The sequence below is a fragment of the Bubalus bubalis genome, chromosome 1 (genome assembly GCF_019923935.1).
Source record: "Bubalus bubalis isolate 160015118507 breed Murrah chromosome 1, NDDB_SH_1, whole genome shotgun sequence".
Classification (NCBI taxonomy): Eukaryota; Metazoa; Chordata; class Mammalia; order Artiodactyla; family Bovidae; genus Bubalus; species Bubalus bubalis.
The window spans coordinates 114,023,694-114,040,704 of record NC_059157.1 but is presented as its reverse complement, the minus strand read 5'-3'; the positions used below and the strand labels follow the sequence as shown (position 1 = coordinate 114,040,704).

Below are 17,011 nucleotides of genomic sequence, written 5' to 3'. Positions count from 1 at the left end.
GGGCTGATTTGCAGGTGTCCTAATGGAATACTTTATCCCCATCGGGGCTAGGTCAGGGGGAGGAATGGTTCTTGCCTTCCTCAGGTCCAAAACAGGGAATTTCCTCCTTAGTAAGTAAGTTCTGAAGTCTGAGTTTCCTGCAAAGGAAAGCTGCCTGCAGTCTAGAAATGAGAGGACAGTCTCTTCTGGGACAGGGCATCAGGGTGCAGAGTGTCACAGCTCAGGTGCAAGCCTTGCCTGGAGCACCAGGCCAAGAGGAGTTTCCGTGCAAAACCTGGCACACAAATTGCTAGCATTGTAAACATGAGATTCCAGCTCAGGACTGCATGAAACAGTCTGAGATAAGAGGGAGAAAAATGTATTGGTTTTAGAGTTTTTCAATAGTTCTCAAAACCAAAGCTGGTCCTTGTTTGACCTAGAATAAGATGGGGGTGGGGGTGGGGGCAGAGGAGGGAGGCCCTGAGAGAAGGCGAAAGAGGGAGCAGGACCATCAGAGTGCACACTTGGATGATGTCAGTAAGTGACTTGGAAAAACATTCGTCCTAGCTGAGTCACGGTGGCTCTGACAAAGTGCTTGTGTCTGGGTTCCGGAAGAAAAAGGGCTGGCTGTCACACTTGCTCGATATAGAAACAGGAATACTTCTTGTTGATGAGACAGCGTCCACTCCCGGCTCCCTGGCATGCTCCTCCACACTCTATCCTCTGATAGAAGGCTCTGCAGTGGAGCCAGTCCACCCACCCGGCCCAGGCCCCTCTGTGGGTACAGCCCCTTACAGAGGAAAGAAGACATCCCAAAGGAGCCCTGGGTCTGACTTCAGTGACTTCCTGTCTGGAAAAGAGAGGCTGGCATTGGCTCTGATAGGATGAGAGGTTGAGACACTGCCCTTTCCTCTTGGGGCTCTCCCAGTCTAAGGGAATTCAGCCAACTTGCAAGGTGCTGCTCTGTAAACTTCCAGCCAAACAAGACCCACTGACCTGCCCTCAAGCTGTTTTCCATCTATCAGGGAAAAAGCTTTGTGAATAATCAGAATTCATGGAAGACAGGGGACCCATCACCACTACCTGATGGGTTTTCCAGTTTCAAAAGTCTTCTTCAAATTTTTTTCAAAGTATTTTGTTCTGCATAGGTGATGCCAGACTTTCAAGACAGAAATTCTTTAAAAGTTGTTTTATCTAAAGCAATCCAAGGAGAGATAAGGTGGAGTAAAACAGGTAAGGGGGACACCTCCTTCTTATAATAAAAGCTACAGTGACAAACTGGCATAGAGATTTCCCACAGTAGTAAGTATATACACCAGGATTATACTCTGCACCAAAAAGCCCTTCATGGTGATTTTTTCTTGTTCTCATTTCCCATGTTTGGAGAGAAAAAATAGAACCTTTAAGGGGAGGTTTGAAAAGACAAATTAAGACGTCAATCTTCAGTGTTTGTGGCTAATGCAAACAGTGAGGGAGACAGTAGAAATTTCAAGAGATAAGTATGCCTGGGGCACTGCAACTTCAAGTCTACCTAAGACTGAAGACAAACCAATAGGAGTGATTTTCTTTTTAAAAAAGGATTTTATTTTATAAAAGGAAGAATTGATATAGAGATTCTACATTATTTAAGCATTTTTACCCAAAATACCATTATTATAAAATTCTCAGTTTCAACTGGAAATTATTACATATTCAAGCTAAAGATTTCTACAAACATTATTTAATATTTCAATGTGAAAGTGTAAGTTGCTCAGCCAGGTCCGACTCTTTGCAACCCCATGGACTATACAGTCCATGGAATTCTCCAGGCCAGAATACTGGAGTAGGGTAGCCTTTCCCTTCTCCAGGGGATCTTCCCAACCCAGGGACTGAACCCAGATCTCCCACATTCTTTACCAGCTGAGCCACAAGGGAAGCCCAAAATTACTGGAGTGGGTAGCCTATCCCTTCTCTAGCAGATCTTCTCAACTCAGGAATTGAACCAGGGTCTCCTGCATTGTAGGCAGCTTCTTTACCAACTGAGCTATCAGGGAATTTAATATTAAACTCATTCCGTAGTTCAGGAAAAATAATTATCACTTAGTGATTACTTAAGTTTAAATGTTTCAATAAAAATTTAAAAAGTAAAGCCTAGAAAATCTAAGGTCTAAGGAGGAAAGAGCATAATATTTGGAGCCCTTGACAAAATCCACCTGTATCTTCCCTGGAGAAGGAATGGCAACCCACTCCAGTATTCTCGCCTGGAAAATCCCATGGACAGAGGAACAGCTACAGTCTATGGGGTGGCAGGGAGTCACACATGACTTAGCGGCTACACCATACAAACCATCTCCATCTTCCAAGGCAGCTGAGCTAATGTGCTCCACCACCTGGTGGCAGCATACCTAAACTGCCAGAGTGTGTAAAGGGTAAAGGGTTAGCAGCTCAGCTGTGTATGACTCTGCCACCCCATGGAATGTGGCTCGCCAGGCTGCTCTGTCCGTGGAATTCTCCAGGCAAGATTACTGGGGTAGGTTGCCATTTTATACATATATAAGACTTCCCTAATGGCTCAAATAGTAAAGAATCAGTCTGCCATGCAAGAGATCCAGATTTGATGCCTGGGTCAGGAAGATCCCCAGGAGAAAGAAATGACTACCTACTAAAGTATTCTTGCCTAGAGAACTCCATGGACAGAGGAGGCTAACAGGCTACAGTCCAAGGGGTTGCAAAGAGTTGGACACGACTGAGAAACTAAGTTTCACTTTCATACATATATAATAAAGGCAGTCTCAACAAAACTAATGGAGAAGGCAATGGCACCCCACTCCAGTACTCTTGCCTGGAAAATCCCATGGATGGAGGAGCCTGGTAGGCTGTAGTCCATGGGGTCTCGAAGAGTCGGACACGACTGAGCGACTTCACTTTCACTTTCCACTTTCATGCATTGGAGAAGGAAATGGCAACCCACTCCAGTGTTCTTGCCTGGAGAACCCCAGGGATGGGGGAGCCTGGTGGGCTGCCGTCTATGGGGTCACACAGAGTCAGACATGACTAAAGTGACTTAGCAGCAGCAACAAAACTAAAGTGACATAACATGAAGTGTCAGCATCCAATATATTCCTCCCAAACATGCACTCATCTCACATGCTGGCAAAATAATGCTCAAAATTCTCCAAGCTAGGCTTCAACAGTGTGTGAACCTAGAACTTCCTGATGTATAAGCTGGATTCAGAAAATGCAGAGGAACCAGAGACCAAATTGCCAACATCCACTGGCTCATAGAAAAAGCAAGAGAATTCCAAAAAAACATCTACTTCTGCTTCCTTGACTACACTAAACCTTTTGACTGTGTGGATCACAACAAACTGTGGAAAATTCTTCAAGAGATGGGAATACCAGACCACCTTACCTGCCTCCTGAGAAATATGTATGCAGGTCAAGAAGCAACAATTACAACTGGACTTTGAACAAAGGACTGGTTCCAAATTGGGAAAGGAGTACATCAAGGCTGTATATTGTCATCCTGTTTATTAAACTTCTACAGAGAAGGCAATGGCACCCCACTCCAGTATTCTTGCCTGGAAAATCCCATGGATGGAGGAGCCTGGTAGGCTGCAGTCCATGGGGTCGCTAGGAGTCGGATGTGACTGAGCGACTTCACTTTCACTTTTTCCTTTCAAGCATTGGAGAAGGAAATGGCAACCCACTCCAGTGTTCTTGCCTGGAGAATCCCAGGGATAGGAGAGCCTGGTGGGCTGCCATCTATGGGGTCGGCACAGAGTCGGACACGACTGAAGCGACTCAGCAGCAGCAGCAGCACGCAGAGTGCATCATGCGAAATGCTGGGCTGGATGAAGCACAAGCTAGAGTCAAAATTGAGAAATAACCTCAGATATGCAGATGACACCACCCTTATGGCAGAAAGCGAAGAGGAACTAAAAGCCTCTTGATGAAAGTGAAAGAGGAGAGGGAAAAAGCTGGCTTAAAACTCAATATTCAAAAAACTAAGATCAAGGCATCTGGTCCCATCACTTCATGGCAAATAGATGGGGGAATAATGGAAACAGTGACAGACTTTATTTTCTTGGGCTCCAAAACCACTGCAGATGGTGACTGCAGCCATGAAATTAAAAGATGCTTGCTCCTTGGAAGAAAAGCTATGACCAGCCTAGACAGCATATTAAAAAGCAGAGACCTTACTTTGCCGATAAAGGTCTGTCTAGCTGAACCTATGGTTTTTTCCAGTGGTCATGTATGGATGTGAGAGTTGCACCATAAAGAAAGCTGAGCACCGAAGAATTGCTTTTGGACTGTGGTGTTGAAGAAGACTCTTTAGAGTCCCTTGGACTGCAAGGATATCCAACCAGTCCATCCTAAAGGAAGTCAGTCATGAATATTCATTGTAAGGACTGATGCTAAAGCTGAAACTCCAATACTCTGGCCACTTGATGCGAATAACTGACTCATTAGAAAAGACTCAGAGGCTGGGAAAGATTAAAGGCAGGAGGAGAAGGGGACAACAGAGGATGAGATGGTTGGATGGCATCACCGACTCGATGGACATGAGTTTGAGCAAGCTCTGGGAGTTGGCGATGGACAGGGAAGCCTGGCATGCTGCAGTCCATGGGGTCGCAAAGAGTTGGATGTGACTGAGTGACTGAACAGAACCGAAACATACACAACCCCAAATACCAGTGAGGGGCATCTGACAGAACCTAACCAATGACAGGTGAAGAGAGAAATAGAAACATGTTGAAAATATTTACATAATGAGAGAGGGAATACGTATGCTTAGTTGTTCAGTCATGTCTGACTCTTTGTGACCCCATGGACTGTAGCCTGCCAGGCTACAGAAAGCTGGGTCCCAGAATCCATAGGATTCTCCAGGCAAGAATATTGGAGTGGGTTGCCATTCCCTTCTCCAGGGGATCTTACTGACTCAGGGATCGAATCTGGGTCTCCTGCAATGCATGCAGATTTTTTACCATCTGAGCCACCAGGAAAGCCCCAAAGTGGGAGGGAGAAACAACCCCAAATCTGGAACCCACAAAGTGAAAAATACATCCTTCTTCCTCAATGCCAAGCTCTCTCTCTGGTATCCATATTTAGGGATCTCCCTCACTTACAACATTCCAGACAAATGAATTTGAATGAAATTTTAATCATCCTGATTCCCCAGCATGAATTCCTGAAAAACCTGAATACTCTGGAACTTATTTCACCTGCAACGCAGAAGTTTACCTAATCTAAGCAGAAACAGCAACATTAGCTTCCTAATCAGCCTGCTGTCGGTAAGCCATAGATCTCTGAATCCTAAGAGAGCGAGCAAATGACCGCACCTAAGCTTTAAAGGCTCATTCAACATTGCTGCCCAGAAACAAACTCCAAGGAGACCCAACTTTCTCAGCGGAAGGCAGATGAGGACCTCAGCTCAGATGAGAGCAGAGGAGATTAACTACCACTTTGTGCCAAGCCAGGAACTCAGTGCACAACCAGCCAAGGAGATGAAATATACCCAGAGGCAAAACAAAAGATTCACCAAGGGCAAAAGCAATTAAGTCATCATAGATTTCTTATCAGATTTGAACTTTAATGTATGGTCCCCCTTTCAACATTCCTATTAGTTTAGGAAAGTTAAAGGAATCCTCCCCTGGGCGACCCCAAAGGGCAATTCTTTTATTCTTTCAAATCCGGGGATAGGTTTAAGTGCATAACCCTAAATTAGGGTTCTTGATGATGGTAATAACAATGTTTTCACAGGGGGTTCTGGTCAGTGAGGAGTGTAAAAACTTAAATTTGGAGAAACAAAAAGACTTTGAAGTCTATAGCAAGGCATACCGGAACTATAAATTGGGAAATTTGGAAAGAAATGTGGCAATGCAGATCACTAGCCTTAAAAAAATCCAAAATTGCCACGAATCTATCCCCAAGAAACCATTTAAACCATTTAAAATGTAGACAAAGGTTCATACACCAAGAAGTTTACTGAGAGTCATTTATAGCAATGAAGTTTTTAGAAATGACTTGGATATCTAATGATAAGGTTAATTAGAATATGGTGTATCCAAAGATATACTATTATGCATAAAATGTTATGAAAATATTCTTAGGGTATAATAGTAAGTGGGATAAAACATGAAGCAAAATTAAATAAACAATATGATTCAATTCTGCTTTACAAAATCTCCAATAAAAAGAGATAGAAAGAAAAATGTCAATATACTAATTGTTTCTATTTCCAGAGGGTAGAGTTACAAGTGACTTAAAAATTTTTTCTATTTTCTGCATTTATTTTTATAATAAATAAATAGTTTTCTAATTTTAAAATAGGCCAAGACTTTATCACACTATTAGGTACATATATATATATATATATATATATATATATATATATCCATTAATTCAGTATTTATTACAGTGATGATATACTCCTAGATGATACTGATCTTATTACTATTACTACTATTCCTTTTAGCTCTTATTCTAACCTTAACCATTATTGTAACATTGACTTTAAGGGACTTCCCCTAATAGCTTGGTTGGTAAAGAATCTGCCTGCAATGCAGGAGACCCTAGTTCGATTCCTGGGTCAGGAAGATCCGCTGGAGAAGGGAAAGGCCACTCCAGTATTCTGGCCTGGAGAATTCCATGGACTGTATAGTCCATGGGGTCACAAAGAGTCAAACACGACAGAGCGACTTTCATGGGACGGGCCCAATTTAAGGACTTTTCTGTAGCTCAAATGGTAAAGAATCCGCCTGCAATGAAGGAAACCAGGGTTCGATCCCTGGGTTGGGAAGTTTCTCTGGAGAGTGAAGTCTCTCAGTCGTGTCCAACTCTTTGCAACCCCATGGACTGTAGCCTATCAGGCTCCTCTGTCCATGGGATTTTCCAGGCAAGAGTGCTGGAGTGGATTGCCATTTCCTTCTCCAGAGGATCTTCCCGACCCAGGAATGGAACCAGGGTCTCCCGCATTGCAGGCAGACGTTTTACTGTCTGAGCCACCAGGGAAGCCAGGGACTGGCAATCCACTCCAGTATTCTCGCCTGGAGAATTCCATGGACAGAGAAGCCTGGCGGGCTACAGTCCATGGGATCACAAAGAGTTGGACATGACTAAGTGATTAAGACACACAAACTTGACTTTGATAAAGTTGTGCTAGACACAGTGAAGGACAAATAACAAAACAAGGTCCCCACTGCCAAGCAAGAAAAGGGAAAGAAATCGGCCGTCGGCCCCTGCTGTGTGCCAAGACCTTGGCTAGGTACCTTACATGTGTTCTTACGTGATCCCCACTACCTTTATGTCTGGTGATATCTGTGCCTATTTTATAGGCGAGGAAATCTGTCAGCTACATGTACATTTCTCCTCCCAGAGGGGAAGGTTCAGAGGTTCATTCTTCCTGGGCTGGAACACTCTGCATAATTTCCAGGATCAGTAATTGTCCTTGAGGCCACTCCTTCCTCCTCTACTAGTCCATAGTTCCACTCCCAACAAGTCAGTGGCAATGTCCAAAGTCCCTTCTATGGGTCACGTTGAAGATGCACATGAAGAAAAAACAACACTCCCCTCTCCATCAGGGGTCCTTTTGTCCAGTGCTGGGTCCTTGATTCATCACCTAAAGGCGTTTACTGGAAGCATTTCTGGAATAATGAGAGCAGCTTCTCATAGTTACGTTATGACCACATGGTTTCCGCCTCTGATTGTCCAGGTTATTGTTCTCCAGGGAATCACAAATGCTTGTCTCTGCATTTGAAGCATCACAGTAGGCTCTTCAGGGTTTCCACAAGCCCCCCCTGGGCCCTCTGCCTCAGAATACAGCAGCATAGACAGACACACACCTGCCAAGTCTGGCAGTGGCATGGTCAAGAAAGTGAACTAACTTCAAAATGCCTATTGGCTGACTGCTAAGTAATGCCAGAATCACGCTTCTGATATCAGAGCAATGCAAGATCACTCCAGGCAGGTGACTGAGTGAAACAAACATCTTAGACCCACGGAAACAGAACAGGATGAGCACCCTAGAATACAATGGAGACCACCCCCACCTTTCCAGTTTATATGTTCAGGGTCCCTACTACAGACTTTCACTCATCTCTTTAAACAGTTTCCAAGGTCTTCAGTGCTTTAATTTTTTCACAGCATCCCTCAGTGTAATTCACACTTAAAAACATTTGACTGTTCATCCACAGATGAGCATAAATGAATAGAACTGTGTGTCTAAAACTGAGCACACAGACATGGGAGAGGAAGTTTGAGGCACCAACCCCCACCTCCATCACCCTGCACACCCACAGCCACCATGAGCTGAAACCTGAGCTTCAGACAATCACCACCTGCATTTCCCACCTGCAAAACCTTCATACTTAGAATCTAAAGAGTATCTTGGACAACACAGGTTTGATGGGACACCACTGCCCACCATAATTAGAATCATCCGCCCTTCTTCTCGGAGAAGGCAACGGCATCCCACTCCAGTACTCTTGCCTGGAAAATCCCATGGACAGAGGAGCCTGGTAGGCTGCAGTCCATGGGGTCACGAAGAGTCGGACACGACTGAGCGACTTCACTTTTTCACTTTCATGCATTGGAGAAGGAAATGGCAACCCACTCCAGTGCTGTTGCCTGGAGAATCCCAGGGATGGGGGAGCCTGGTGGGCTGCTGTCTACGGGGTCGCACAGAGTCGGACACGACTGAAGTGACTTAGCAGCAGCAGCAGCATACGTAAGCAATAAAAGAAATTTAAAAGGGATCTGGAAAAGGATAAGATTTAGGCAAATGTCTTCATTGGCTCTATTTTCTGAACTTTACACCACTAGTCTTTGCAGTCTTCTTTAATTGATGGGGCTTCCCTGGTAGCTCAGCTGGTAAAGAATCTTCCTGCAATGCTAGACACCCTGGTTCAATTCCTGGGTTGAAAAGATCTGCTGGAAAAGGGATAGGCTACCCACTCTGGTATTTGTGTGCTTGCCTGGTGGCTTAGCTGGTAAAGAATCTGCCTGGAATGCAGGAAACCTGAGTTCAATCCCTGGGTTGGGAAGATCCCCTGGAAGAGGGAATAGCTACCCACTCTCATATTCTGGCCTGGAGAATTCCATGGACTGTGTAGTCCATGGGGTTGCAAAGAGTCAGACACAACTGAGCAACTTTCATTTTCACTTTCACTTTCAGATCAAAGGGCAAGATACCACCGGCACATCTCAACAGGCCCTTACAACAGACACATTCAGTGATGATAGATTACATAGCTTGGGTTCTCTCGTGCTGAATACAGTGGGAGGAAATCCTTGTAGCTTTCACCTCTTCATCTTTTAACTTTCTGGCCCTCTCTATTTATTTCTATTTTCTGGTGACACTGCACAAAGACCGTGCTGGCTATAAGCCCAATTTATCTGTTGCTGAAATTGTAGAACAAGAACAAATTATCAGGTAATAAGCTGAATATTGGCACGTTGGTTTGATTGACATTACAGAATATCCCATCATTATTTCTTGTCATTTTTCCTCACCAGTATGATACCTGTATTCCCTGCTAGAACACTCAGCATCTCAGCAGCATTGCTATTAAGTGGCAGATACATCAAGGTGCTAACAATCAGTGCCCAGAGGAGCTGTAGAAAGCTGATCATGACAAAGCAGGATAACAATGAAGAAGAGGAAGAATACAATGCAATAAAAATAACCTGGGATTTCTTTACTAGATACTTAGAAATTTCTACTCCAAGCATATGGTCAACTCCCAATAATCACAGTGGGTAGACTATCCATACTACGGGTAATGCTTGGGCAACTGCTTACTCTCAGCCTAGATTTTGTCTCTCAGTTTCTAGGGACACTCATCCACTGCTTGTTTCTGAGTATTTCTTTTCCACTCCTTTCATGTATGAGTAATTACAAGCAGATATCAGGGCAGAAGGACCAAAAAGTTAGGTAAGTATAGGATGGATGACAGAAAAGATAACACAAGTTTACCAAGATCCCTAACTGTGCCCTGGCTTATGGTAGGCACTCAGTAAATATTTGTTGAATTAAGTGAATGAAGTTATCATAAAGTTGAATTAGAAGACTTTTAAGGCTTTTCTTCCTACCCTAATTTCATCACTCCTCAAAATAAGATGACAGAAATCTCGGAGAAGCCCCAGGAGATAGATGTTCAGACTCATCAGGAGCAAGAAAGGCAAGTTGGAGGACCCACGTCAGGCTGAGACGGGCTCCAAGAGCAACCGCTGCTGGCGCAGTCACACTCTAGAATCCCGCGTAGCCCCACCCAGAACGCAAGGGCGCTGGAAAAGACTTCTCTTAGAATTTAAGATACACACAAGATCTGAAGGGAAATTCCAGGCCTTAAATAATTTAGGGGATTTGAGAAAGAGAGTATGTTTGTGGGGTGGTAATACTGTTTTGAGGTTATAGATGTCTATAATGTGTTTTCCCCCAGTATCATAGAAACACAGAATTCAGGGCAGGAAAGTTTCTTAGAAACGATCTAATCGGCCTCCAACCCAGTGTAGAAGTCTTGGACAGGAAGCTCACTTTCTCCAGAGGCAGCGGCAGTAGTGCTGGACAGCTCCCACCTGGGCAGACTGCTTCTCCACCTCAGAGTCCCCATCTCTCTAACTTCTACCCATTGATGCAACAGAGACCATGCCTGTTCCCGCCTCTTAGGGGCAGCACAGCTCTCCTGATACTTGAAGTCAGGAGTCACTTTTCTTCCATTTTCACCCCCACCAGAAAACATCCTCCAACTGCAGAAACAGTTTGTGGATCCCTTAGTATGCTGCTCTCCTGACAATATTCTAACTGGTCCACAAAGCTCCTAAAAAGGAGCTGGTAAGGTTCAGTGTAGCAGACTGAATGCAGTGGCCCAGACATAACCTGTTGGGACTTTTTCTTCCCATTCATTTCATACAACCATCCTTCTTCCCAGACTCTCTTGGGTTTTTGTTCCCTTTAGCTAGCAGAAACCTTTTCCTTTTAAATTGTTTACAATCTGTTCTGTCCCACTTTTGCTTAACAGGTCAGAAATAAGTTCTTTTAATTGTTCACTTTCTATTTAGAGTATGCAGTAGCTGCATGGATATGATAAACCTACCAGAAAGAAAATCACACCCTTCATATTTATAAAGGGCACACTGTAATAACTCATAAATTATCACAACCCTCTGTTTAATCACCTATTCTATAACAGTGCCCAAAGTGGCCATCGAGCTGATTGGTCCCTTAGATTCTGGGATCCTCTTTCATCACTTACTGGCCCTGTTTGCTTGTCTTCTCCTGCTTCATCCCTATGCTACCAGCACAGTTATATACTGTACTGTCCTTTATGGTCACTGGTTTGGCACTCAGTAGGCAAATACTTAGGTTTTTCCTAACATTCTCAAAATGTCTGTTCCTGCTCACCATGAATCCTAAATCAGCCCGGCTTATAGAGGCTCTAAATATTTGTAAAATACATAAATGATAAATGCTTGAATAAATGAGTGTCACCCACAGGTGATTACCCCAGTCTGAAGAGCACATTCCACCTGACAGAAGCCTAGCTTTATAGCCTCCTTGGCCATGACCCAGAATAGTCTATTTCTTCTAGTCAGTGTCACCTGACTAAATCTAGCTGTTCATTTTTGCAGATTCCTTTCTTTCCAAAGCCAGGGCTAAGCAGAAGAATGGCAAACACTATCTGGTGTGCTAAGTGCTTCAGTTTCCTCCCCAGACCTCACTGTCATTGGAATAACCCTGTTCAAGGTTTTGTTTCCAACAGTCATCATGTGTGAACTTGTGGCCAACAGAACTAGGAAGCGATGGGTGGGCATGACTAGTTGGTAAGCTCTTCAGCCTGCCAGGTACACACACTCCTGGTAAACATAGGCCCCTTGGGAAGGAGGCAGCAGGCATCCCTGAACAATTTTTCCCACTGAAAGTAGCAACAGCATTTTTGCCTCCCACCTGCCAGAACCTGTGAACCTTTTCTGTTAGCAGGAGCCTAGGATGAAATGCTTAGGACTACCCTCAGGGAAGCAAAAAGCCTGAATCTACTATGCTCTTTCCATGATAACCTATTGTTTATACTTTTTCATGACCTTCCTCCCAGCTCTTCTTGAGTTTTGTTCCCCTTTACCTAGTAGAAATCTTTTCCTTTTTAATTGCTCCCAATCCTTTTTGTCCCAGCTTTGCTTAACAGTCAGAATTAATAAAATGTTCTTCCAATTCTTTCACTTACTATTCTAAAGAAAAGAAGAGTGTGCATTAGCTTCAGGGATGTGATAAACCTATCAGAAACAAAAACATACCCTCAGGATCCCAAATTTCTTTTGACTCTGAAAGAACTAAGAGTCTGTCATGGGTCCCCATGAAAACTCTTCCTGTAAATTGCTTTAGGAAATGCTTGGTTTTATGCCTGTTAGTAGTATACTTGGGAAAGATGCCTTTAAAACTGCTTAGCCCCTCAATGGCTAAATTGCTAAATTACCTACATCAATCATGGGTTATTTAATTCATCTCCTCGCCTCCAAGACAGATGGGAATATTTCTTCTGAATAAAGACCTCCTAAGCGGGGTAGGGGGGGGGACCTTCTGTTCTATTCTTTATCCAACTCTCTTATACTCATAGTTTAGAAGCTCTTCTTTGGATACAACCTAAGTCCATTTCATTGGAGCTTAAGACTTCTTGCCTTTATTCTGGTTCTCTGTGGATATCATAAAGAAAAAAAAAAGCCACCATTTGACATCTATTTGTTCACAGCCTTCTGCTCAGGGCTCTTCATTCTGTTCAACATCCTTCCAGCATTTGATGACTGCCCTTAAATCCCCTTTACCACCTGCCCACCACCATCCACCAATCCTTGTACATGTGTCTCCCCCATAGCTCTTTCAAATGCAGTGATTGCCTCAATTGACATCTGTTTCAAGAACTTAATCAGCACGTTCAACAATTATCCAAGGTCTCCCCGCAAAGGCAGAGCTCCTCTGTACAATTTACTGCTTCCTCTATAAAATGCAGAGAGACAAGATGAAAGTTCTAAAAGCCCCAGGCACCACTTCTTATTTGCCACAACAAACACTTGACAGACTCCAACCCCACTAAGTCAGAGAACAGAGTTCTCACTGACCGTGAACAAGGATGGGGAGAGCACTACGGTAGGAGTCAGGAGGGCTCTGAACCAAGCTCTGCCACGGACTACCACCACCCCGTAAGCAACTCCAATCCCACAAAGATGTTGTTTCCAAAGTAAAACACGACATCTATTTGCTTGGATTACTTCTCAGGGCTCTTCTAGCTCTCACATTCCATGTTTCTCTAACCATGCAAAGGCCTCTCCTCCATCTTCTTAAAAGATAAATTCCATGTCCCTAGCACGTCTACCTTGCCACCCTCTGAGCGCAGCACCACCTAGAAACACTCAGAAACCAGTGTTTCTCAATCATTTTTTAAAATCATCATCCTGCCACAAAAGAGGCTTTTTATACTTTTTTCCTTAATCACCCCCAATGAGATTTTAATACCATGAATATATTGTATATATGTTTATGCACTATATATTTAACTGTGCTTAATACATGAAAGTTTTTTGTGTGTGTGCCGTACACAAGAACCAATTCGCATCCCCCTTGGAGGCAATATTGCCCCCATTGAAAATTCATGACCTAGATCGAGCTGAAGGCTGCCTCTTGAATGATATAAGTGGAGCTATTTGCCCTAAACTCTAAAAGCCACAAACATATTCAAAAGCCAGAGGTTTTAGAAAAAATCCATTACACAAGCCAGAGTGGAATCAGCCAGAATTTCCATTTCCCCAAGGCAAAGAATGGCTTCCCATCCCTGCCCCCACAGGCCACACTGTCACCTGTTCCAGGGCCTGTCCTGGTCCTCTAAGCCTGGAACCTTCACCTCTGCCCATGGTTCCAGCATCCAGCTTCCACTTTGTTCATATGAATCCCAGCAGTAACAATGGGAATGCTGGGAATGAGGTGAACAATAGGTATTGACGTAACAGAAATAATTAGAATCCATTCCAAGGGCAGACAGCTTACTTGCATCAGGCCAGCTTCCCCCTCTCTCCCCTGCAGAACATTCACCTTACCTTGGCACGCTGGCCAGATAGGTCACCAGTTTCCGCAGGTCTTCCTGTCTTATTCTGTCATGATTGCTGCGAGCAGGGAAGGTCAGGATGGGTCCACCTCGCTTATCACGGCCCCCTGCAAAGAAGAAGAGAAGGGTGTTTAAGAAAAACCAGCTAGAAACTGTGCCACAGAGGAAAAAGAATTCTCCTGAGTGCTAGATAAAACAGGCAGAAAGACGGTGCCCAGAGAAATCTGGTCACTGCCTTGGGCAAAGGCAAGGAGTTTAGATTCGTGACCTTGGGCAAGTCTTTTGACATCTCTGTTGCCTCATCTGCAAAATGCAGATGAAAATAATGATGACTACATTACAGGGCTGCTGCAAGACTTGATAAGATGGCACATGGCGAAGCACTTTGAGAAGTACTCTCTACAAATATGAGATGATAATGAAGGCGGTGATAATTGCTCTTACTGAGAAAACAAGCCATTGAAAGTGCTATGGTCTTTGGAAATTCAACCTCCAGTTTACTTCTCTTTGCAGACCTCTATGAGCAGAGTGCTCAGGGTTAACTGAATACCGTGGTGAGAAGCCCCTAAAGCATCCAGCTGGGACATCATTGCTAGGAGGTTTTTAGGTTCATAGAAAAGACCTAAGTGTGGTCTACACAGCCAAGGATCCACCCCTGCCTGCCTGCCTGCCTAAGTGCCACCTGTCACTCCTGCTGGAGGAGCCCATGAATCTTCATTGGAAATAGGATGCTCAAGGTCTTAATCACTGCAAATGCATATGTACACACTATGATTACAAATGTCTTCTAAACATCTGGTTTAAAAAAAAAGTGGGGAGGAGTAACCGCTATGATGATCATTGTTTGCTATCAGGATGCTGGGGTTTTACATGGTTGCTTTTTCTTTCCTCTATTTTCCAAACTTTCTACTCATGATTTATTCTGCGATTAAAAATTTATTCCTTAGTGGATGCTATGATTAGGAAGCAGGACCAAGTTTCTCAAGAAGGTTAAATGAGGACAAAGCTAAGGTGCAGTAACTGTGTCCTACCAGGCACTGGCCATTTCACAAAGAAGACTCTGTCATGATCTCAGGCTGCCACCTGACACCCCCAGAGCAGGTCTACAAAGGGATCTAGTGCAAGAGGGAGGAAGAGCTGGCAAGGCCACCACCAATACTAGAAAACAAGCTTAAAGGTCAGCGCCTTGAAGAAGGGTACTTTCCAAGCCTCCCAGGATCCCACTCAAGTATGAGTTCATGAATATTGTTCCCTCTGATTGTGGAATCCAGAAATCACAAGACAGAGGGAGTCTAAACAAAGTCCAACTCATTGCAGGATACTCCTCAGGAAGAAATAAGAAGGCTGCAAGGAGAAAAAGGTCAAACAAGATCATGGCCACTGAGAGATCTGGCCCTGAAGAAAAAATATTTCACCACCACCATCCCCTCCCTGCAGCCCCGACCCAGCTGTATTTGTGTACACATACCACAGAGTTGGATCCTGACCCCCAACTCCAAACCTTAAAAACCACAGGCTCTCAGCTCTGAATATGGGTGACCAATCTCATCTCATCTACCTTGGAAATGATCTCCATCTCCCAACTGCCTTCACAGGGGGAAAAGGAAGTAAAGGGATCAAGAGGAAAGTTTCCTCAAAGCTAGGAGGCTCTCCCTCACTATCAACCTTCACCTGCAGTGTTGACCTCATTTGAAAGATTTTCACTCTTGGGTGGTTTTAACTGCAGCTATTGCCTTTCTCACAGTCCTTCTTCTGTGAATGGTTTAAGAGAAGTGAACATGGGGAGCCAAGGTTGGTGTGATGGCAAAGACTATCTAAGAGGCTTGGAAGGATGTGGGCATTGTCCCTCCTAAGCAGAAGCCAGTTCTTCCCTGGGAGTCAAGAGTTTCATAATCTTGGCTGCAGAAGGTTCCAGATGGTGGTGAGTGGTGGCGGGGGACATGGGATGGGGAGGGTGGGGGAGATGACCCAGGGGAGTGGAATCCCTTCCTTCCAGGAAAAATGAATGGATATGGAGTCCAGAGTGGGCAGCAGGACCAAGCCAGATATTTTTCAGAAGGAAGATGAACTTGCAAGATTGTAGGAAGAAAAGGAGGAACAGGCATAAAGGAAGAAAATCTGTGCTGGAAAGAATGGAGACAAGGGATGGATAAAGGCTTCAGGACAGGTACAAGAGGGGGGCCCTGACCTTTTGTCTGTGGTATACTCAAAGAGGAAGGAAAAAACAGACATAAGTTAGAAAGACAAAAAGTTCAGCCTGCCTAGGAGACACTTTCTCTAGGTAAAATAGTGTTGAAGGTCAGAGTAGGCTGAGGTACTGGGGAAAGGGAGGATGGACCATCTTTGGAGAGTGTTCCTAGAGAATGGACAGCTGGACTGGGTATGATGTAGGTTTAAGGGTAGGTGCAGGTATCTGGCTTTAATGAGAGCTCTGTTGAAGGTCTGGCCATGGTATCCATGCTAGCCTGTAACCTGAGCGAAGGCAGAACAGAGCTCATGCATAGATTAAGTGGGGAGGACTTGGGGAGGAAGGAAAATGGCCTGTTTCTTTGTGAGTTCTCAAAGGAGAGGGAACAGCATATGTTTTATTTACCTGATATCCATACTTCCCCAACTGATAGGGGAACACCAGAAGCGGTCATGGGTAAGAAGATAAGGCTACAGACAGACATATCAAGGTCAAGGTCTTGAATGTGCGTGGCTACAGTAAGGAGGTGGAAGACTTCAGTGCCAAGGAGATTGAGAAGCCATGAAGCTGTAGGATTTGACTGATAATTAACATGAGTGCTGAGGTTCCAGAGGGCACTAAGTAGAGATAAATAATAAGAACCCTTTGCTGAAGTCAAGGTGCATTGTGGAGTGGGCCCCAGACAGTGGAGACAAAAAAAGCAAAGTTTTTAAAAGATGATTGAGATGGTGGCAGGATCTTCAGCAGCGCCATCCCCTTACTTATCCAACACCTG

At 44.2% G+C, this 17,011-nt stretch overlaps 1 protein-coding gene across 17 annotated transcripts in view; it reads right to left on the bottom strand.

Moving 5' to 3' along the window:
- Nucleotides 1-17,011, bottom strand: part of KALRN (kalirin RhoGEF kinase) — a 705,208-nt gene that overhangs the window by 469,627 nt on the left and 218,570 nt on the right. For all 17 annotated transcript variants that reach the window (XM_025281073.3, XM_025281358.3, XM_025281444.3 and 14 more), the window contains one exon: nt 14,041-14,155. In XM_025281073.3, the coding sequence (XP_025136858.1) occupies nt 14,041-14,155 (115 nt within the window). The remainder of the gene's footprint in view (nt 1-14,040; nt 14,156-17,011) is intronic.